The 24,275-nt window shown below is 37.6% G+C and overlaps 1 protein-coding gene across 1 annotated transcript in view; it reads right to left on the reverse strand.

Annotated features, from left to right (window-relative positions):
* The window catches only part of GLIS3 (GLIS family zinc finger 3), a 173,231-nt gene that overhangs the window by 110,972 nt on the left and 37,984 nt on the right, over nucleotides 1–24,275 (reverse strand). Inside the window, exon 3 of the mRNA XM_059834214.1 lies at nucleotides 22,095–23,217. Coding sequence (XP_059690197.1) covers nucleotides 22,095–23,217 — 1,123 coding nt within the window. The remainder of the gene's footprint in view (nucleotides 1–22,094; nucleotides 23,218–24,275) is intronic.

Raw genomic sequence — 24,275 nt, forward strand, 5'->3', positions numbered from 1 at the left:
AACAATGGTAGCACTTCCAATACACAGACTTGGTTAAATATCCTGCAGAAGCCGCACGCCTGAATAACAGTAATGTGTCTCCAGCTTCTCGGGAGGCAGCAGGAGCCAGTTTGAAAATTACGAACTGGGTGGTCAGCACCATGCATGTACACACATGACACAAACACACACACCCCCCCCCCCCCCACACGTACACGCAACACAGAGCCCAAAGACAGCAAAGCAAATTCAACAGCAACACTGGGATAGTGTTGCAAGTGCAAAGCAGCACAGCCCCTCAAATTTGAGAACCAGGGTTTATTAGCATGATCTTATTTCTGAACTGATGTGGCAAAACTGGCTGGGTGCGCGACAGTTTACTGCTCCTCATTGCACAGGGTAGAAATACCAAGCAGTGGTCCAAGCTGAAATCTCACCTCTGTGGAGTCAATAGATAAATAACTGATTCGGGAGCTTGAGCTGCTCTGCAAAATTGACTGTCCATTCATTTGTAACTTTGCTTCCCAGTTTGTTGATACGTTCTCAGGCAGTGGTCATCTTATGTATTCTTACTGAATACTTTAATATGCAGTAACGTTAAAACTCTCCTTTCCTTGTGCTGCCAGTACTCTCCATCACATATGAGGAAACAAAGTGAAGATGTGCAATTACAAAACACTTTGGTGTTCAGTGTAAACATTTTAGAGTATCCAAAATATCGCTGAGGTTCATGTATTTTATATAGATGTTTTCATAATACACATGGAGATAAACTTTGAAATATTAGTATTCTGAATGTTAATTTTCTGACCCAGCCAACTTCTTTCATGGATGTGTGAACAGACATAAGCAAAGACTAATGTTTAAAAAGTGTACAGCACTACTTGAATACCAGTTGAGCAATTCCTAGTTTTTAAAGCATCATGGGACCATCATCTGCATCTAGACTGGCATCCTGAATAACACAATACACAACCAGTAATTTCTTGAGTATAGGAAATTATTCATGCTCACTTTCTAAGTAAAGACTTTACATAGTCGATTAACTTATGATTTAAGTAGAAAATGTGTTTTAAAAAGACATCCAATGTCAGTGCTGATGTTGGAAATCAAAGAGGAAATGAATCTAAATAATCATATAAATAAATAATTTTCCCCTTTGATTTCCAAATTCATTCACTTTAGAAGTGAAAGCATAAATTCTCCTTTTAAAAAGGTAAAATTCCTCATGGTATATTTTTGTTATTTATTTGCTACCTAATACTGACTTACAGCACTGGATATGTGCCATAGCAAAGATGTGAAAGTGTCAGAGCTCACTCTCCCACAGCAGGGTTTGTTGATGTTACTTTTGCCATCATTACGGGTAGGCACTGAAAAATGTCTCTGACCTTGCAGATGGTACACAAAGAAGGTGGCTTTGAGTTCTGCTCTCACAATCCAAGAGAACATAAAAAGGAACAGAACTATGCACCTACACTCTGCTTCATGATACGAGTTGTACAGAAGGAGTTTGAAATGCATAGATAAATATCATGGAAGCTGAGGATAAATTAGTCGGCAAGTGAAATGGCAGTGGAGGAGAATACAACTAGAACACTACAACACGTTTCAGGGAAGGTGCTCAGTGGATACAACATACATCCTTATAAACAGAAGAGTACTGATACCGGTAACATTCTCAAGAAACCATAAAGCTAAGAATGGACAATTAGGGCCTGTGCTGATCCAGCCATCCTATATGCAGCCTGCCCTGGCAAGACCTCTACAGAAACTGAACTAACACCACTTAGAGGATGCTAAGGGAAAGCAGGATAGGACTCTCTGTTATGATGAAACTCTTTTTCCAGCAAATACAAAAACAATGCAAGATTTTCCATTTACTGCCAACAAGCAGAACAAATAAGCAACACATCCTTCAATGAATTATTTTTATTCAGTATGTCTGGACTTTGCAACAACACAAGCAGTTAAATTGCATGAAAGAATAATACATGATGATGTATTATAGTTTCAGTTAGAGATATACCTAGTGATCATACCTACAAAAAAGTCTTCATATGCAAACCTTCTGTCCAGTATGTCAGTAAATAAGGAAGGCCACTGTGTCCATAGAAAGTTCTATCAAGTGACAACAGAGTCTGTATACATCAGTTGAAGATTTGTATACATCTCTACATTGTCATCATGCATCCTAAACAGAAACCATGAGATTAAAGCAACTGAATGTAATCTATTACAAAGCAATCAAGAAAACAATTAAAAAAACACGTGATGTAACAGCACACAATTTTCATTTGTTTGCATGGTAAACATACAGCCAAATTCTTGCCTTGGATATGCTGCTTCACCACCATTTACCTCAACCAATTTAAATAGTATGGTAGTTTTACTGTAAATTCAGCGACTCAAACTAAGAATGTCACATGAGAGCCATACATCACTCAAGCCTGTGTAACTCTAATAGAAGCCAATGGGTTTATTGGGAGCATTTAGAGTTTGGTTCCATGCTGTCAAAAAGCTAAACAGTCAATTATATGATTGAAGGAAAAAAGCCCCCAATAGCCCTTTGACACAGTTTACAAGTATACCTCAGGATCACTTAGATTTTAGATGTTCAAGGAAAAGCTATTTTAAACATTGTTTCAGTGGTGAAAGCATTTTATAACTGTCAGATTGCAACTTCACCTTTTAGGTAATGATAAAACATTGTTTTATCATACAGGGCACAATACAATGGTTACAGTTTGGTCTTAAGTTCTTGGAAGTACTTACCTGCTATTTAAAGTACACTTAATTTAGTACTTCATTTGATTGATTTAGTAGAAAAGCATTAATCTAATGTCCAAAAGCTGAAACTATACAAATAAAAATTAGAAAAAGGGCACATTTTTAACAATAAGTTTAATTAACCATGTGAATGAGTTACCAGCATAACTACTGATTACTCCTTCCTGAGGTTTTCAAGATTAAATGTCTTTCTGTAAGGGATATTTCAATTATCCATAAGTTACTGGTTCAAAGTTTAACTGTATAAAATATAAAACTCCCCAGTAGATGTTTGTGCCAGATTATGTAACAGGCTGTCATGTTACCCCTGTCCCACTAACACTATCTCTTAAAATAAAGTCCCTCTCACCAAAAAGAGAGATATGCCCCTTTTGTCCTGTGGTCTTGAAATATTTACTCATTCATCTGAGAGTCTGCTGTATTGTTTCACACCTGTGAATCATGACTGTATCACAGAGACAGCACTTAGAACTTATTCAACACATCAGCTGCACACCAGCTGAACTGTTAATCTCACTAAAAATCCTTGTTTGTGGACTGTTTCCAGGTTTCACGGAATGTTAACAGGAATGGGTCAGTTCATGACGTGGTAAAAATCTCTACTCTTCCTTATGTACTTAAGGAGAGTAAGAATTTTAAATATCGGGGACATATAAACCCAGGGCTTAATTTTAAATACTGGAGACATATAAACCTAGGGCTTCATTTCCATCCCCCCTCCACACTTTCACACTGTTATGCTCTTATGTCTTCAGATGTTGAATTACTTTTTTTTAGACCATTGGAGTATACTACACACTAAGCATTCTGGAAATGTAACTCAGTTTGTTCCCCTTTAAAACAACAACAAAAAAAGACATGTTAGGCATTAAGGAACGCAAGTCAACAGTCATCTTTTGCTTTGCTGAGTTCAGGCATTTCTGGTTTCTCTCTACTTTGAGGTACAATTGCAGACATTAATCTTAATGCTGCTGCTGCTTTAAGTGAGACCTTTAGAAGCAGATAGGAACATACACTAGCCACATTAGCAAAAATGTGCAAAAAAGCACCCAGGTTCTCAGTTTACGTGTTCCTAATTTGCTGTTGCAGCTTAATTTGCATTGCAAATTTTCCAGTGCTGTGTATGATCATCTTGGGAGCATGTGATTACATATGCATCTCTACTGATCTATCCCATTAGACTAAAGTGTACCTTGGCTTCCTCCTCGCATAACTGATATAGCACTTAACCCCATAACAATAGAAGTGAAGAACACTATAGCCAATAATCACAAGAAGCTTTTTATTATTTTTTTTTTAAATAATGGCTGTCAATTCAATACTGTCCAAGATCCCTCCTGCAGTGGGGAATCCCCAGCCAAGGCAACACTGTGGACCTTTCGTCCTGTCATCATGTCTAAAGAACTGCCTTCAAGTTGAGAAAACAGCCTCAAAAGCACTTTATGAGACTGAAAAGCAAAAGATGCTTGAGGATCTAGTCCATTAGTTATTTTATTAACATGGCAGAAACACTCTCGTATACATAGGTAAAAAAATCATGTTAAAATATAGCATTGCCTCAGAAATAGCATAGGGTTACATGAAATGTCACCAGATGGCACTATTAACATAGTCTTCAAGTTCTTTTAAGTTTGTGAGCAAGTTTTTAGCCTTAAAGAAAGCATACCTGGTTTTTTGTTGTTGTTTTGGTTGTGAGGTACACAGAAGAAGTCATTGCAGACAGCAGACTCTTGTTACAGCCTGGCGGACAAAGTCCATCCCAGAAGAATTAAGCAGTAGCAAAGAGACAGACTATGACTTTTGGGTGCAAATCTTATGCTGTTTACAGCTCATTCAAGGGAGTTGTGCTTGCAAGACTTCCCTGAGCTTACTGAGGGCCACAGACCTCTTTTCCAAGTCTTTCCACAGGGAAGACTTCAGAGGCATGGTCTGTTGTCAAGGAGCAGCTGTGACATCAGGGTTGAACTATCATGCATGTCAGTGCAGCTGTAATGTCATTGCTTTTGCCCGTATGAATAAAACCTCAAATTATTACACACAGACTTTCCTTCCCCCTGTCTCCTAGGACAAACCATATTCTTTCCATTCAAAATATAAAATTCTAACAGTGACAGAGAAGAAGGTATATGCTAGAACTCATCTAATTTTACACAACTTTTGCAGTGATGCCAGGTGTACATCAAGCCTCCCCTTAAAGTGACATAACCTGGTGCTGCCATTCAGTGTACAGGCAATTCATGTACTTTAAAAATTTGGAAGAGATTCTGAAAATTATAAATCCTGTTCTTTGCATCACTTGCATAATGAGTCCTAAATTATTCTGTTTATGCAGATGGAAAATTATAGAGCTAAAGATGTTCAACTGCATGGTGTAATGACACTATTTCAGAGAACTCAGATTTTTGTCTTAAGCAATGTTCGTTCCTGTTTTAATATTTCATAATGCTGAGTCAGAAACACTGAAAAGGAAACATCAATGAATATCCTGCAAGTACAGTTGGCTACTCCTTACCTCTTAAACACCTTTGCATAGTGGACTCCTCGGAAAGATACTGCTGAAATACCAAGTTTTGAAAATAATTTTTTTTAAATCCAGACATATACAGTAATGAAGATGTTCCATATCTCTGTGGAACACTAGTCACTAGTCTCCTGAAAACCATCATGCAGAAATATCAGGCTACCACCTCTCACTGGGGCTTATTCTACATGCTTCAGATTTATTACAGAAATCCCGAATCTTCTGACTGTCCTCTCAAAGAATGTGCTGAGGAGTATAATGAATAACTCTTTGCATTAGAAAGATTCACAGGACTTTGATCAGTGTCCCAGGAAGCATCAGGTCACAATGAACTGTACAAGCTGATTAGGGTCGACCATCATCAGTCTACATGTAAGCCCTGCTGTTGTCAATTGCCAAGTCAACCACAGCAAAATATACTCGGTAATAACCATTCATATCTGATGTGATAACTAGGAGTTTAGCTACCTAATTTGTACTGAAGTAATTGTGAGACTTTTCATCTATCAATCTAATTCCACAGAAAATTAAATCAAGCCATAGTACCTTGATAAAAGCCACTGTAATGATTTGCATGTTAGTGGTTCATTTTGCTGCTGGTTTTATAAGAGAAGCTCAGAACTCATATCTGAAACTAGCTGGAAAAATTTTTGTATTTTAAAAAACTGAATCAACAGCCACGTGCATTTTAAATTAAAGGACACAATACTATTTTGTGATTTTTTTTTTCCATTCCATACTCATAGTTTAATTACTGGGAATGAACTAGACAGATGAAATATTAAAAAAACCTGAACCTACCCATCTTCTCCTTCTCCCTCCATTAAAATTGTCCAGTATTTTTATTATATTAGGTCTTGCACCTACAAGACGTTACTATATGCATCAGACTGAGAATACACAAACCTGTGCAAACAGTCCTGAGAAATGGGTAAGGCACATGTCCTGTAGAGTTCCTTCTCTCTCCCTGGACTAGGCACTTAAGAGATTGCAAACCACTGCAGCAAAGCACAATTCTCAGACATCCTGAGAAACTGAGGCCAAGGTGAAAGCTATGCTTTGTGAGAAAATTTAAGAGCCTCTCAAGCTCTTAGATAAAGCTCTGTCAGCACTTTATCTGTCCCAGTCAGGCAATCAATTACACAATGCCACATGGCAATGTCTCTTTTTTAATTAGAAACAGTCCAACCTAAACAAAATAACCAAGATACAGCTGGCTACAGCTGTGCTCCCATAAATCAGTATTCCAGGTGATGAAGAGCAAGCCTGTGAAGCTGACAGAATAGCCTGGAACAACCAGGATACACCTCATAGGGTACAGCCCCTAGGATACAGCGGAGATCCTCATTCACTGCTCGGTCCTAATCCCTGCTTGCCCTGCAGCAGTCTTCATCCTATATTGGATAGGAATCACTGGTCTTTCCTGCTCTGTTCTAGTTATTGCTTTTTAACCATTTGTCCATGGTTTGCTTAGGTTTCCGTTCTAGCCCAAATCCAAGTTTGCAGCACAAGCTCCTCAGATTGATGGTTTCTGCCACTGGATGCCGGATGCTCTTGACAAGGTTTTTGAAACAGTGCATTTCTTAGCTTCTTTGATCCGGACCGTAATTTAAACATATCATGATGCCCAACTGTACCTTTGACCGTTGGCTAAGTCTGCCCACTAGAACTATGTCTATTGCCAACAGAGATTTCCCAGACACTTCAGTTATTTTAACTTTAGGGACAACATTAAAGTTACACTTTTTTTTTTTTTTTAACTGGAAAAATGCACTTTTCTCTTGTCTCCCCTGTACTCAAAAACACCTGAGTTAATTCTGCTCAAATATGAATAAACACTAAGACTATAAGCATAAATGATAAATGTTGTTGATATATTTACTTGGGAATGCATGAAGAAAGATTCTGTTTCTTGCTGTATTCTGCTTTCCTCTGTATTCTGACATTTTATATTAGATCCACCTGATGTTTGTGTAGTTAAGCACCACTCCAAAAGACCTCTGAAGTGCAAAATCAAGCCAATTATATTATAGAAGCACATGGCAGCCTGATCTATAAAATATGTGGATGTCAGTTTGGTAAAACACGGAGTTTAAAAACAAACAGAGACGACTAAAAATGGGAGCTGCCTCTCACTGCAAACAGACTTCTTATGTGGGTCGCATCAACCATCTGAAGAAAGAACTAAGATTTTGGAGCAACAACACATGCAATGATACATGCCCTGACGTAAATATAGAAACTTCTGGGGCAAAAGCGTGCGGGCTGCTTATGCCTTTCCTTAAGAACTGGACTTTTAACCTGATGGCTGGACATTATCTTTTATTTTCGTGGTTTTTTCCTCCCTGTGGAGTGCTTAGAACTATTAAATATGTCCATGTTTGTAATGGACAAGTCACTCTGTTGTTAATAGATGCCTTTCTTTTAGGGTATTAGACGTCTCATACTTCCCACCACTGTTATACAATTTTTCAACTCGGATAACAGAGGCCTGTTCACTTCTAAACTGCTTAAAATTAGACAGCTAAAAACTGCAACTTATGGCCAACGCTTCAGGTGGCTCAGTCCTGTTGCAAGTCAAGGGCTTTTGAATTTCAGCTGCAGTTCAGTGGAGCCAAGGAACACTGTCTTCACTCAGCATCTTACTGCAAAGAGCTAAGCATCGCATGGTATGCAGCTCAGAGACTTCAGATTGTTCATTTACCTAACTGTGAATTCCTGTTTGTGAGTCAGAACTGTTCAGCTTGAAAGCCGCTGTAATTAAGCTGACATGCCATTCAGTGACCTTGGCATAATCCTAATGAGATCTAAGTCACAGACAACAATTACTGGAAAAATAGAGGTACGTTACAAAGGAGAAAGTACTAACATTTTCCGTGAGCAAGATCAATGTGCTTTACAGCAGAGAAACATAATAAACTGCTTTATCAGCTAAGTCTCTTTATCCACCTCAAAAAGTGGCTTGTACCTGGATAGTACTCTGGCAACAGCATCAGCTAAACAAATTCCTCTAGGAGATTAATTGACTGCAAACTAAGGCCTTTACAGCATTTCTTTCAACAGACAAAACACAATGCAGGCATGCCTTCTAAAAAAGTCAGCCATCAATACTACTCCAGAGTCAACTGAGTTTTGTAGTTACGGCTGTACACTGGCAGGTGAGGAAAAGCCACTTATCCATGCTGCTGTCATTCCCATTGGTGGTCTCCTGCCCAAAGTGGGAAGTCAGTTTTGTTCTCTATTTGAGAGGTTATCAGCCCTTGAAACACAGAGGTATTTTCTTTTACTTACAACTAACTGAAAAATGCATTTTAAAAGAAGGTTACCATTTGATGGGTTTGTACAGGAACACTGAAAAAGCTTCAATGTTTAAGAATGTTTTTATAAGATTGATGGCAGGTTTTATATTAAAAAAGGAAAGTATATGTTTAATATCTTAATAAAACAAAGAGTTGTTAAGCAGATACTCCAATATTAGTATAAAAAACTAATGATGTTAAGCCATTAACAGCCATTTTTATTAGAAAAAGTGAAATGACAAGACAGCATATGCGATTCTGTTATTTTGGCCTTATTTAAAATTTATAAATCCAGTTGCCAATTGGAATTTCAGTGCAAGTTTAGCAAGATGAGAGTCTTGTTTATAGCTCTAGCACAGTCAGCTTTAGTTATTCTTAGAGGGTATGGTGATACTTGGGACTTTATTTCTGTTCAAATATTTCTGAATCATCCAAGTTTCCCAAAAGAAATCTGTTATTTCTGTGGAAGAATTAGTGTCTTGCAACTTAGCTATTCCTACTGGCTTAAACCTGTGTTGCTTTTAAATATGCCTCTAGCAATCAAATTAATATTCTGCCATCCATATGCCAGATGGTATAATGCCTCAAACAGATGAGAGGAAAACTTCTGATCCTCCCCAGCATGTGGGTATTCTGAAACATCACCACTTAAACCAAAAGGCATCCATACTAAGGCTAACATATTTTTATTACCACAAACCATGAAGACCATATACTTGTCGAGTAGCCAAGATTAAGATCTTTTGTTTGCTGTTTTAACAAGCAGCAAATGGAGCCAGCATGTTTTAAACAAGAGGTATTTTATGAAGAAATATTTGTAACAAACAAAAATTGAGCTTTCTGAAATTGCAGTTCTCAAAAATCAAAATGTCTGTTTGCATACACCTTATGAAGCAAAAGTAAGCAAAACAGGTTTTAAACAGCTTCTTTACATAAGGATGTGATTCATAAACTAGCTCCAGAGTCTAAGACATGCATTTGTGTGGAAAGCCAACAAGGCCAAATTTTGTATTTCCTGGGATGGATCCCCTGTGAGATAGGTGTATGGGCCATGTATTACACACCTGCATGCTTGTCAGGATGCATCTCCTTAACTTTTCTTGAATAATGAAACAATGGCATGATAAAATCCACCTGACCTCCTGAATACCACCAATAAGTTGTTCCAAGTGCTAATGACATTTTCCTCAGGAGGCCACATTCAAGGACAGACAGGGATTTTATTGTGACCTGCTCAAAGATGTACAGAAAATACAGCAGAAACACCCTGGGTATCTTTGTTATACGGGCAGTGATCAAGGTCTTTGCTGCTTCCCTATCCTTCCATCTCATTTCTCACCTCAGCTGCAAAGGTCTTACACATGATCAACAGTTGATTTATAGCAAGGTTCAGTTTTTGCACCATGGGAACCAATGCATAAATGTAATAGATTTAAGTGCATTTTACAAGGTCATGATTAACTAGGAAAAAATACTTCCAATTTTTAATGGTGTTTTTTTTTTCTAGAAATTCCAATATGCTGCAGTATTTTCCTGTCAAAAAATGGAACTAATCTACAAAAATTGCCAAACATTTTAAAAATCACACTTATTGAAAACCACCCAGGATGTTTTACAATTCTGACAGTTCCTTCTCATACGCAGTCGACAGGTACACTTGTAAGCTATCAAGGTACTAACACTTCGCAAGTTACGACCTATCAGTTGAGTTGTAGTATACCATATGTATATTCCAAATGCAAAATAAAAAGCATGTCTGATCTCAGGAGCTGTAGCAGACTAAGTGTTGAGAAATTACGATTTACCATGGCTTTGCAGGTGGCCAGTAATGTGCAAAGCTTTGCTAATACAATCACCTGAAATTGAATGCCCATATCCATAGATTAGGTCATCTTGTGACACTACAAAATCTTGTATATAATTATATTAGCAAATGAAAAAACCTACAGTTTTTTTTTCCCAACTTGAGAATTTGTTCATCGGCTCTTCATATCAATAACTCAAAGAAGTTTAGATGACCAAATGCTGCTAGCAACTCTGGTATCACCAGAATCAGAAGACAGAACCTCAGAAAAGAGCATTTTATCATAAATAAATAAATAAACAAACAAACAAACAAACATACAGCACACTGTGCCTGCTCCTTATCAGGGACAGATGTGTTTCATTTACTGTTTTAGCTTTTCCAAAACACATGTGTCTTTTCTACACAGGTCGAATACTTCACAACTTCCTGTGCGACTTTAAGTAACACATTTAAATTATTTTCTTGGTCTGCATTTGTTTTTGAAGTAGTGACTGGGGAGGAGGGTGTTATGGGAATGACACAATGTTTTACCAGGTCATGACCTTGAAAAAATTAAATTACTGTGAATTTATAGAATGGACAATTTTTCTGGGACACAAGTAAAAACATTTTTCTTTGTAAAGATTTTAATCAACTTAAAAAGAAAGCCTATCTGTTGATAAATTAGGTCCATAGTTAATTAAAAAAAATTGCATTTTGTCTAAACTTCTAAATTCAGAAGGAAAAACATGAAGTTTCTGGGAAGTCTGCTGATCAAACAAGCCAAAATACTGAATGAGTTAATGCAAAGAACCCCAAGTACCATTCAAAAATTGCAAGAGTTCAAGCTACTTAATTACAAAGGGATTAAAAATAGTAGTTCTTTTTTTCTAAAAAAAAAGCCTTTCAATGAAAATGAAAACTCATGGAATACACAGCACCACAGTGTATATATAGCAAACCCATAGCAATGAGTCAGATTCTAAAACACCGACAGAACATTTCTTTTATCTTTCCCAGTGTCATTCTAGAGGTAAAACAGAATAACTGAGTTTCTGCTTTTCTTCAGAACTTAATAAAAATGACCTTGTTGTTTGTATGGCTCATGCCACTAGTGACCCATCTTTTCTTACATAATGGAAAAAAATAAAGTACCCAGATACGAGTATGGCAAAAGAAGCACAAGAACTAAAGTTAGTAAACAGAACCTGCTATGATGAGTTCATTTTTGCTGTCTTCTATGCTTTGCAAAGACTGTCTGCAACATATAACCACTATGCATCTTGCACTGATAAATGTAAAAGAAATGAAAACATTAATTCCAAAGCTTTTCACTGGGGGTGGCTCAAGGATCAGGGGAGAACATGAGTTTCCAAAAAGGCCATCACCATTTTTCAAGATGTGCAACGAATCAGACTCAGCATTCGAGATTAGTGCCACATTCAGTGGCCCTGCAGCAACTGTTGACAACCAGAAGCAGAAGTAGCAGACCTCTGCCTTCAGAGGAAGCATCAGCTCTCACAAATACGCTTGACAGACTTTTGAGAACCTTACCACAATTAAAGCAAATCAACAATCTTGCAGATGGCTTGCTTTTAATTTGGAACCAAACTCTCCATTCATTCCCTGAAATGCCATGTTCCCAACCCAGGCTTCACAAGAGATTCATTTAACTAAGTTTAACAGTCTGAGTTTAACTGGTGATATGTTACATATTTTCAATCACACTGCCTGCAGAGCTATTAATTATAATGATTTCTACAGTATTTGCTCAATCTGTATGACTCTTTCCCTGACAAGTTATGCGATAATGGACCTGCTTCGCTGGTGCAGACATAAAATCAGTGTCACAACTTAGCAGCTCACATTGTTAATTTACACAATGGATTCAGACCACATTTGTCCAGGCATTCAAAAGCCAAAAGTCCTTGTGAGTCAGTCAGAGCTGAGCAGCCTTGCTTCTCAACAGTGGCTTGTTTTTAAAAAAGGACTCTTAATAATATTATCAGTCTCAACATAAACATTCCTTAATTCAGTTTATGCATAGCCCACTCCTTTAAACAAACAAAGCAGACCTCATGTTCATGCCACCTACCAACTTCTGTAACAGATTACCATCAAGTATCTTAAAGAAGGTTCAACAAGTGTGTCTGAATCACTTGGAAACTGTAAAATCGCAGGACTGAAATTTTGTCCTACCAATTATGTAAAGCTACTGGAAAAAAAATCCATGCATTTTTGCAAGCAGGCAAAGCAGGATTTTCGTGGAACAAAAGAAACCTTGTCTTCTTCTATAATGTGATGACTCCTAATTAGAATCAATGATTTTTTTTATTGTTGGCCCAGATAAGCTTGTTTGCACAGCTGTAATTTCTTAAAACAGAAATCTGAATGCTACTAGGAAAATACATTCATCAGCAGTACAACAGACCTTGAAGTACAGTGGCATTGCTTGATGTTTACATCTGATTAACCTTGAAGGCAATTCTGAAAATGTTAAACAATAAAGAATATAGTAAAGAGCCAAAGCAATTTAATTTTGTTTGAATGTATTTATAGAAATGTACCAAGAGTACTCATAAAGGCATGTTGTCATCTTTTCCTTGAGCTTGTGCCAGCTGATGACCAATAGAAAGCATTCAAAGAGGGAGAAAACAGAGAGAGGGAAATTATTTATAACAACTCTTTGTACGAAGCACACTGCTTCATGGACAGATGAGGAACATTACATTTCAACATTTCATCCAGAAACAGCTCTTAAAAAAGAATTTCTTACCACAGTGACATCTCTCTAAAATGATTCACTTGTCATCTTGAACTTTGTAATGATGTGTGTAAATTCTCAAGAGCTGAGTACTCATGGAATAAAGTTGCTATATATTCTTAAAAATTATGATAAGAAAGTATCAAACCTAAATCAAAACTGTCTTTAATAGATAGGAAAAACAAGCACTCCAAGTAGATAAACGTGGTATCAGGAAACAATTGCCATGTGGCTATACCAACGTTTAGCAAACACAGATCACAGAATCACTAAGGTTGGAAAAGATCATCAAGTCCAACCATCAACCCAACACCACCATGGCCACTAAACCATGTCCTGCAATGCTCGTCCACACATTCCTTGAACACCTCCAGTGACAGTGACTCCACCACCCCCCTGGGCAGCCTGTTCCAGTGTTTCATCACTCTCTCAGTAAAGATATTTTTACTAATATCCAGCCTAAACCTCCCCTGCCGCAACTTGAGGCCATTTCCTCTTGTCCTGTCGCTAGTCACTTGGGAGAAGAGACCAACACCCACCTCTCTGCAACCTCCTTTCAGGTAGTTGTAGAGAGCGATAAGGTCTCCCCTCAGCCTCCTCTTCTCCAGACTGAACAACCCCAGCTCCCTCAGCCGCTCCTCATAAGCCACTCCTCTTTCTGGATTTCCTTTTCTCAGTTCAGCACTCTAAACAGACACAGACCGCACCTTGACAGTGACTACCTCAAAAAAGACCTCCCTGTTTCCATGTAGCCTTGTTCAGAAAGGTTTGTTCGGCAGTTATTCAAGCCCTGTTAACACAAAATCAACAGCAATTGCATTTCTGTAACAGAGGACTCCACTGCACTGGTTGTAGTGGTAATATCTATGTCCAAGAAGCCTATTTCAACCGTTTAAAGGGAGAGTCCACTATAATCATGTTCTGAACAGTGCTTAATCTTTATACTGTCCAAGTCCTTTAGAAACCTACCCTGCAAGTATCTACCTGTAGAAGTACACAAGCTTTTAGCATCTGCTAAATGCCACCTCAGCTAACTGGGACTACAATGACAGTAAAACATAATTGCTTCAGGGATCACAGTGAATCAAGCTGATTCTTGTCATCCTCGGTGTTTGGGCTAGCGTGCCTGAGACTCAGTGGAGACCTCTCTACAACTACATGAAAGGTGGTTGTAGTGAGGTGGGTGCTGGTCACTTTTCCTAAGTAACAAGTGATAGGACAAAAGGAAACAGCCTCAAGTTGCACTAGGGAAGGTTTAGACTGGCTACTAGGAAAAATTTCTTCACCAAAAGGGTTATCAAGCATTGGAACAGGCTGCCCAGAGAAGCAGTTGAGTCACCATCCCTGGAGGTATTTAAAAGAGGTGTAGATGTGGCGCTTAGGGACATGGTTTAGTGGTGGACTTGGCAGTGTTAGGTTTATAATTGGACTTGATGATCTTAAGGGTCTTTTCCAACCTAAATGATTCTATGATTATATGTAAATATGTGTATAAACCTGTGTTCAAGACATGCCACTGAAATCAATGGAATCACTGAGTTGTGTGTCACTTCAGGATTCTGCCTGGAAGAATTTCACTAAAGTCTATAAGACTATTGCTGTGCAACTTATCCTTTAAAAATTCACAGAGCCAGTCCCTTCTCTTGATTCCTTTAAACTTTAAGTCCATAAAAATATCTTAAACTAAATCTGAATGCTGAAAAAAAGGTCAAAGAATACCTTAGCATGTCCAAATGCTTCAGAATATATATGCATTTGGTTTGCAACATATTTAACTAATGCAATCATAGGTGCACAAAAAGGTATGCAACATTTTTCCATTTCTTAATTACTCCGTACAAATAATCCAATGACTGTTTTATGATGCTTGATTCCCAACATTTTTTTTTAAAGCCTATATTCACAGATAAACCATCAGACTTGAATGTCTGGGAAGTTTTCCACAGAGTGCCAGAAGCATTAAACCTCTAGGCCTTAGGAAATCAGCGCCAATCATCTGAATAAAAGCCAACAGTGTTTTTACCTTTGCTTAAAACTGTATTTTCTTTCTGAAGAAGTAACATTGCAATGCACAGTATAATCTATTAACTAGTTTCCTCTACTCTATTCCTTTCTTTAAAACAGAATCATGTTTTCTGGGAATGGTTTCTATGTGTTTCTGTTGTGAATGTTATCATAACTTGCATTTTCTGTTTTCTCATCAGATATTGTTAGGCTTTTCTACCAACAAATGGAAAGCTTCATAATTTACTCACTCTGTTCCTGATACAGGTCCAGCCATCAACTAAACAGGGATGCTGAAAATGCAAAGTAAAATTGGCAGAAAAGAGCAGAAGTTATCTAAAAAGATTTTATGGTTTGGAGAGTAATCCAATTTCCAAATACTTTACACAGACATGCTCCAAAACCACAACCTTAGCATTAGCCCCCCAGCTTTGAATTCAAATAATTTTCTAGTTTAAAACACTACTATTAAAAAAACCCACCAAAACAAACAAAAAACAAAACCGACCTCTAAATTTTCTGCAGTTGAAATTTTGGCAGATAGAAAGTTTGATCTGGGATTCCACATTTCCAGTAGATGAAATTTTCAAGAGTACTTCATTTTTTTAGTTTACCATTAATACTTTGGTACAGCAATGAAAAAAATCTCCAAAATGTTCCATTAAAATCATGCTTCAGGGAAATGAAAATAAATAAGATATAACCTTTGTGCCTGTCCACAAGCACAAAGAGGTAATAAATTAGAAACCTTTCCACAATGTGCAATTAGGAATGCTCATCATTGGTTTTGGATACTTCACAGTCATGTTCTGGATTACAGTGAAACTAAAAAGATGCCTGTTTGAAAAAGTTCATTAAAAATCTGTCTTAAATTTTCAAGTATCTAAGTCAAAAGGCAAGAAAAGCTGGTTCAAATACGTAACAGGAAAATCAAATTATTCATTAGAAGAACAAGAATAAAATTAGAGGTTTCATAAATTCTATTCTGTAACATAAAATATGGTTCTCTGGCTATCATTTTTCACTGTCATCAGTTCTACATCTGCATGTAGAAAGGAGTTTCCTTTGTATTTTTGAATGCATAAAGAGATGCTTTGATATTAAAGGACAGCACTTTGGATACCGTAAGCCTTCAAGGTGCTCACTGAACTCAAGTGGAAGTTGCGAATCTTAAGGAAACACAGGGAAAGCAAATATAATTACATTTTGAACTATGGACGCATTGTGTATTTCATACTGAAAGAATAAAATTAAAAGAGCATTAGTGCCATTGCTGAAAGGTAAGATTTATTAGCTTGAGCTAGATGCCATCTGATGTGATCACGTGAGTTTGAGCTGTTTGTGGAGGCATACCCAGAATTCATAATTTGTTTTTCCTTTAAACAGCTAAAACATCATAACCAAAACCAGTAGGCTACTAAGATTGCACAAGCTTCTGAGAGTTAGGAAGTCTTAGCTTTATGGTTGCAAATTAAAACTCAGCTTTTCCGTGTCTACACACCATGATATAGTCTAATTACTCATACATCTCTGTCTTTTCCATGGTCTGTCTTTCCAATGGGCAACAGACAACTATAAACTTGGCGGTTTACAACTTTCAGCAACTTGACTCTACAATTAAATTACTGTTCTTTTAACATTGTTCAAGACTAGGTGCTCAAATGCTACTTTAGCATAGTGAAGAATTCTTCTGCAAGCATGTAAGCCAAAACAAATTCAAAATTTTTTATCGTTTCTATTTTTTCAAGACTTCAGTGCAATATAGGATTTTATATGGTCTTTCCTTATCATCAAGAAACAGTGGCATGTGCTGTACATAAAATATATAGTACATGCCATATATAGCACACCATATAAAGGCACACTGCTACAGCCTGAAGATAGAAAAAAATTCCCAATAATTTTTACAGAATGCATTTCTAGTTCTAATCAAAATATCACCTTGAACACCATCTTCCAAGCACATGTTCTTCAAATAGCACACACACACATCTATCTAAATACTCATGCTCACCCAAAGGTGTTTTCTTGTGTCTCAGAAAAGCATTATACAAGTGTTTTAAGTTTTACGTTCTTTTTTTTTTAACCATACCTTCTGTTTTACGTGCTTAGTAGACTGATGTGCTGTGGATAATTTCAGATATTTAGCAGATGTTAAATGGATATTGCTTCAAATCTGACAAGAATACTAGCAATTCTATTGGTTTTTAATCACGTCAAGCACCTGTGATAAAAAATGCAGTATATGTGTTAATACCCCATACTTTAAAATACAAATGGCATTGTGCTGACGCATAGCTCAGAACTTACAGAGAGCAAAAAGGCTGAATTCAGTTTCAAAAGGGGAAGCATTCCTAGTGTACCTGAATAAAACTGCAAAGACAGAGCCTGAAATTTATCTCTAACAACGTGCTGTTGCTATTTACACCAGAATAAATATATTAAGCTTATTGTTTGCGTAGCATGACAGTAAGGCTAATTAAGTACCTCTTATTGCAGCTGACCTTAAAAAGTACAAAAATACTCACTATAAAAGAAGGTACACTGAGTAGAAAATAAGCTCACAGGTACAGCCAAAGAGAGCAAAAGGTCAACATTTGCCAATTGCTATGGTGGAGTTTCCACAGCTACCAGGAATTCTCTTTTTTCCTGATCCAGAGGAAATCTGAAAGAACCTCAGATACCATTGTGTGGTAACTACTGACAAATGTTACAGATATTATCTCAACCACTGGTGTACTAACTGCTTGCATTTCAACACCAATTTTTCATTCAACTTTTTCTTCTGTAACGTATTCCTATAGAGTACAAGCTAATGCATAGATTAATAAATAAATACAACACATTTGAACAAGCCATACCTACTTTATATAAAGAAGTTTAGGAATAGACACTAAATATATATTACCATGTCATGAATGTTTTTTTTAGTCTTTAAACCAGGTCACTGAAAAGAAAAATGCATTCCAGATGCAGTAAGTTGGAACAGAACCTGAAAGATGTTTTAATGAACAGTAAGGGAGCCCACTACATTTTAACAGCTATTTAATGAATTCCTATTCCAAACAAGTCAACTTCAGGTGACGCCTCTTGCATGCAGGTACTTCAGATTTCAAGGTAGTAAAGCAAGGCCAAGCATAGTCACCTACCTTGGCTTCCCGTATACAACAAAATGCAGGACTCCATGAAATTCGCGCTTTTTAAAATTAAAGCGCATTTTTTAGAACAAGAACCAATCTTCTAAAACTGGGCAGGAGTGAAAAAATACACCATGATTTTTCAGTACACAGAGAAAGTATATTGGATCAAATTGCCAAGACCTAATCTGAACATGCAGCTTCAGCAGCAAATTCAGTTAAAGCTGGAAAAAGAGAGCCTGATTCACAGAAAAATAACAATACAAAACACATCTATCAGGACCAGTATGCAATTATTTTCCACTCCACCCTAGTTACCTTTGTACAGAGGGACAAGCCATGTTCTGAGTTTTTGACCTTAAGAATGCTTGACTTTAAGTTTGGATCTGATTACCATGATCGTCATGTTCTTATGTGCTGCTATCTGATTAATACTCACCCTACAACACTTTTATCTTCCAGAACAGAAGACGACTGCTCATCCAAAACAAGAAGGAACTAATGACTAGAGTATCGCTTGTAGCTATAGTTTATCACTTCAAATTTTTGTTACATTGATAAATAGAAACAAGTTCAGATGTGGCAAAACAAATGCTGAGGTCAGAGGGATATTCTACCTGGCCCTGATTTTAACTATAAGCACATCAAGTACTGCAGTCCTAGCTGTTCTTCAAGACTCTTCTCAAATATATGATTTCATCACCACAGAGCAATAACAGAGAAAAATAAAATTATTTTATGAAGTTCAGCTTATAACTAGTTGTGCATCTGATTCTGCATTATGTCTATTAGTGTTACAATAATACAACTTAGAAGTAACCCTGAGCTTGTGTTACTAAAACCTTGCAAAGCTTGCTAAACTATCACAGCAATCCATTGGGATATACAACACAGTAGTTAATAACACACTTTCGGCACTCAGCTGCACAGAAACAAGTAGTGCATGATAAATATACCGACTAGGACCCATTGCAATATATGCTTTATGAGAAGATTGTCTCTTGCAATGTTAGAAACCATCAACACATACAACGCTCGCACAATGACAAGTGTATGATGTCACTAAGGTGACTACTGTAACTGCTTGCCTTTGATTAAAGAATGTCTTCATACATTACATTAAGATAGTTCCTCCCAAAGACCTATTACTTTCACTGTATTCTCTGTAGTAAATCTGGTTGGTTCACAGAATAGATGTGTATTTGGCATTCTTGCTTCCCTGCTTGGTCTACTAGACTGCCTCTTATTACTCTGCAAACTGCATTGGATGTAGACTTTTACTTTAGAATGTTTTCAGAGAAAGAGGCATCCTACATGTAAAATCAGAAAATAAATTACAGCAACACCCTAGGTGGACAAATAAAGATTATGAATGGATTGTTTTGATTTATCATTTAAATGCATAAATTCAAACCTGCATACAGGTTTGGTGAAAAGTTTTGTATTTCTTTTGCATAATTTTTTGTTAACTACAGAAATCATACTTCATGATTATCTTGCCCAAAGTGTTCTCCCTCATACCGCATTTAAATTCTCAGTTTAAAACCTTAAATTGTATTGGTATGATTGTAAATTTCACTGCTTGGTGAGAAAGGTATGAAGTCTGGCTGAAGTACAGTTTCCTAAATATATTGAGAGACTTCCAGACCATGGCCTCCTGGCATTAGAAAGCCAAATACGTTTTTCCAAATTCACACCATTTGTGACATGGTAAAGGAAGAAAGCAGCAAGCTGTTTCATTCAAACCCTGCTAAAGAATGCCATTTCTGCATGCTTGTCCTAAGAAAGGGGGCCTATGTTCCAGATTTACACCCATGTTATAAGGGTTATCATGTCACCCTAAATACTTCTACCTTTCATTACACTTCAAAAAATGAAAGCAAGGTAAGTATGTGGCTGCTGCTTCTGATATGCAAACTTCTTGGCACTATCCAGCAATACCTGTTGAAGTTCAGTAAAATTAATCACACTTTTTAATGTTTATGAAAGCAATCACTCTTTGAGAAGCTAATATAGACACCTCTCATTCTTTTGTGACATAACATGACTTGGCACACACTTTAGGTTTAGTAATCTCAAAAACATTATCATATGAAGTCCCTTACCCACTTAAAGATTAACATATTTATCATCAGTGAATGAGGATTCCTTCAAAGCTAAGGACTCCTCAAGGAGGCTTCATAATCATGAGAAGGTCACTGTAAGCATCCTTTCTGAACAGACAGGGCAGGGAGTATAGAGTGCTACTAACAGAATGTTTTCCCCACTCTTAGCAGATCCCTCATAATTCTTCTACTAGAAAGACCCTGGTTACTTGCATTACTCTTTTTTCAGTGCTCTTTCACCATTCCTGCCCTCTTTCTTCATACCGGTGTCTGTCCTCACTCATCTGCTGATGTCTGTCTCCATCTCTTTTTTTCCATGTGCTACTCCCTTGAAAAACTACTTTCTTGACTCCTAATAATTCTTTTTTCTCCTTCTCTCTCCCCTCACAAAGCTGATGAAAAATCCCTGAGGAGGAACTGAAATTAATGGTAAACTCTGATCCAATATATCTGGAGAGCAGAAAAGAGAATATTATGGAATTTAAAAAAAATATTCAGAGAGCAGAGAGCCTTAGTTCAGGCCCTGGTATGACAAAAGGGAAGGACGAAGAGTCTTCCCTAGTGTCGTGACACAACCTCTACCGGGTCCTTTAAATTCAAGAAATCTGGGAAGACATCTGCTCTCCCTGAAAGAGATTGGCCCTTTGAAGTCACAAAAGTGAAAGAAAAAAGTTTCCTTTCTCTACCATACAAGCAAATGTCTACATCATGATAAGAAAATTATTCAACTAGGTATACACTGAAATAACTCCTAGCACCAATTTATATTTCATAACATATAAACAAATATTTTTTTTCAAGTGAATAATAATCAGCAGTTATTCCTAGAAATTATATATTCATTGTTTCGTTAGGTTATGCTGAGGACTGGAAACAGCACTGGTGAAGCTGCTTTCTGCTGACACTAAATAAGCACTTAGTAAAGGTAAGCTAATCATCATCCAAAATACAGACTATATGTAAGACCAATCAAGAATCTGAATTACAGAGATTATAGATGGTTCACTGGAGTCTAAACATAAACTGATTCTAGGGTTTAGTGGCTAGATTGTTAAGCCATGTCATTATATATGTGTGAGACTGACTTGCAGTGACCATAAGAAAAAGAGCAGGAAAAACATGACTTTGGGGTTGAATGCTTACTGCTAGAATCTGTGAACAGAGAAATTGTTATGTGTTTTATTCCTACTGTATTCATGGAAACAGGGCTGTGGGTCTAGTTTTTGTTAGTAATGAAACAAAAAACTGCCTTATAAAATACCCAACTCTTCTCAGTCTCTCATGGTAACGTTATGCAAGATCCTGAAAATTCCTCAAGTCAAAAAGGAATAATACAATAAAAGAGTATTTCGGGATAAATTGTGCCATTTATTCTGCAGCACTTTTCCTGCATGTATCCTTATGCAGGTACTTTTGTACTTAAGTTTTGCTTTATGAAGGTCTACCATGTCACTTTTGCAGTCTACAGTAAAAGTTTATAAATTCAGAAAATAAAATCTTGTCTAATCCTATCTCTCAGTAGATATCAAATTAAAGAATACCTTTCCTTTCTATCTAGGTGAAAAGATGGACCAGTCATTCATTCACACAGACTAGTTAAAAAAGCACACCATTAACTAGGAAAAAAAAAGGCAGAATTACAACTTCCCTATATTTTCATGAGAAATAGAGAGCCTTTTATTGGTAAGAAAGACAGAATTCAGACTTACTGTGCATTTGTTCGGCTTCTCTCCTGAGTGGACTCTCATGTGAATCAGCAGTTTATAACGGGCATTAAATGGCTTGTACCTTCGTGGGCATCCTGCCCAGAAGCAAGTGAAGTCCTCTCCCTTCCTCTGGTCTATATGAATTTTCTCTATGTGCCGCACAAGTTCTTCCTGCTGGTCATACAGCGCACCACAGTCAACCCAGCAACAGCCATGCTTGCCATTGAAATCGTCTAGCTCACCATCTTCGTCAAGCAGGGAGCCTGGGGCAGGAGGCACAGGCAGAGGGTGAATGCAACTCGGGAGGTTGTGCGGGTGCCGGTGCTGGTGAGCATGGTATGGTGGGGGTGGCCCTTGTGGAGGAGGCGGCGGCAGCAGGGGTGGAGGAGGCATGTCAACCGTACGGCCTGAGAAGTCATCCAGCCGTTCATTTTTCAGGGGGCCCACCACCTGGTTGTCCACAGGTGGCACACCCTGCTGGATCACCATGTTCCTTGTGGTGGCCATCTGCAAGCTGGCTTGCTCCAGCTGCTGCATCCGCTGATACTCACCAGCCCCATTCTCAGCATACCCTGGGAAGGTGACGTTACCATTAGCCATGAGAAGGCCTTTCTGAGCAGTTGGAATAGAGCAATTTTGGGGTATACAGCTTCCCCTCACTCCCAAAAAATGTCCATAGACCTCAGGCTGTGGGGAGACGTTTGCTGGTGATGTCCTGGAGCTGTTGATGTAGGCCACCAGAGAGGTTGGGGATGTACGGATGATTGTATTGAAGTCGATCCCAATGCCGTCAGACAGAGGAGACAGAGAGAGTGCTCTCTTTTTGGAGAGGGCTGATAGAGACCGGGCTGAGGAATGGCGAGAACTACAGTAAGGGGAATGCTTATTTTCCATGCCATGTAAGTAGGATGGTAACGAGTTAGAGACGCAGTTACTGGACACAGATGTTCCAGGTGAAAAATTTAGTAAGTCCCCCAGCTCACTGCCGTTTTGTAAACTTTGGTCAGGAGGAAGAGAAGGAAGTGTCCTGTACCCATGCAACCACTCCTGCTTAACACTCAAAGCGGACTGACTTTCTGACAAGCTTAACGTCGTAGAGGTCAGAGACTCACGTGAGAAGAGCGACCTGGAATAAAGGCACAATAAAGTAAGCAAGCAGTTAAACAATTCAGCAGTGGTTCTTCTATCTTCACACACACATAAAATTAAAGAAAGGCTACATGTGAGAAAAGTTCTCCCTAATTTTACATACTCAAATTTAGCACTCTCAGTTAATGTACCAGCAGGTGTACACAGGCAATACATATGTAAGAAGGTCACTTAGGAAACCAACTTTAAAACGTCAAGATTTTGAAGGAAAGTTGCTGTAAAGGTTCTTGATACATCACTGCAGAAATCAATGTAAATTTTTTCATCAACTATGGTGTAAATAGGTTTGGGCTTCTGAAGCCAAAGCATTACGCTCCTGCCTTGTATGAAACTCACATTGATTTGAGTTGACTATTATTTTTGCTGGCAAAGAATGGGAAGAAAACTGATTAATGAAGAATAAATATTTAACCTGAATGACTTTGCCAGTTGTAATGCATACAAATAGTATTCTCTACTGAAATAGCTCAAGTTTATAAATACAGATAATATCTAACTTCACAAAACAAACAAAATAAATGAATAATGTAGAAGAACTGGTTAAAGGGGTTTATTTAGTTTTGATTTGACGATGTGTCTGCCTCCAAGTCAGCAATCAAAATTTTTCATGAAAGTATAATGTTGCTGTTATCATTGGTTTTTCTACAGAAATATTATGAAACCTGTTTATGCTGCAAATGTCATACAGGTAGCTTTGAACTCATAAGCTCTTAACAATATTGTTTTCTACAGAAAGGTATAAAAAGGAAATACAAGACATATGGGTCCCTGATTCATGGCTGAAAATGCTGGGTAGAGGCCAAGAGGATTTACATCTTTATGTTTACAGTTCACGTCTTGGCAGACTTGGATTTCCTGCCAGCCAGTGGTGCTATGAGTATATTAATTTCTATTTTAAGGGGCTCTAACAGTAGGAAGAACCAGGTATGTATTTAGACAAACCTGGAGATCTCACAGACACAGAAGCCTCTGCATCTTATACTTTGGGGGTTAATTCCTGGGTTTATTATTTTCATAATACACTTTTGAAGAAAC

This window comes from Gavia stellata, chromosome Z (genome assembly GCF_030936135.1).
Source record: "Gavia stellata isolate bGavSte3 chromosome Z, bGavSte3.hap2, whole genome shotgun sequence".
In the NCBI taxonomy this organism is placed as follows: Eukaryota; Metazoa; Chordata; class Aves; order Gaviiformes; family Gaviidae; genus Gavia; species Gavia stellata.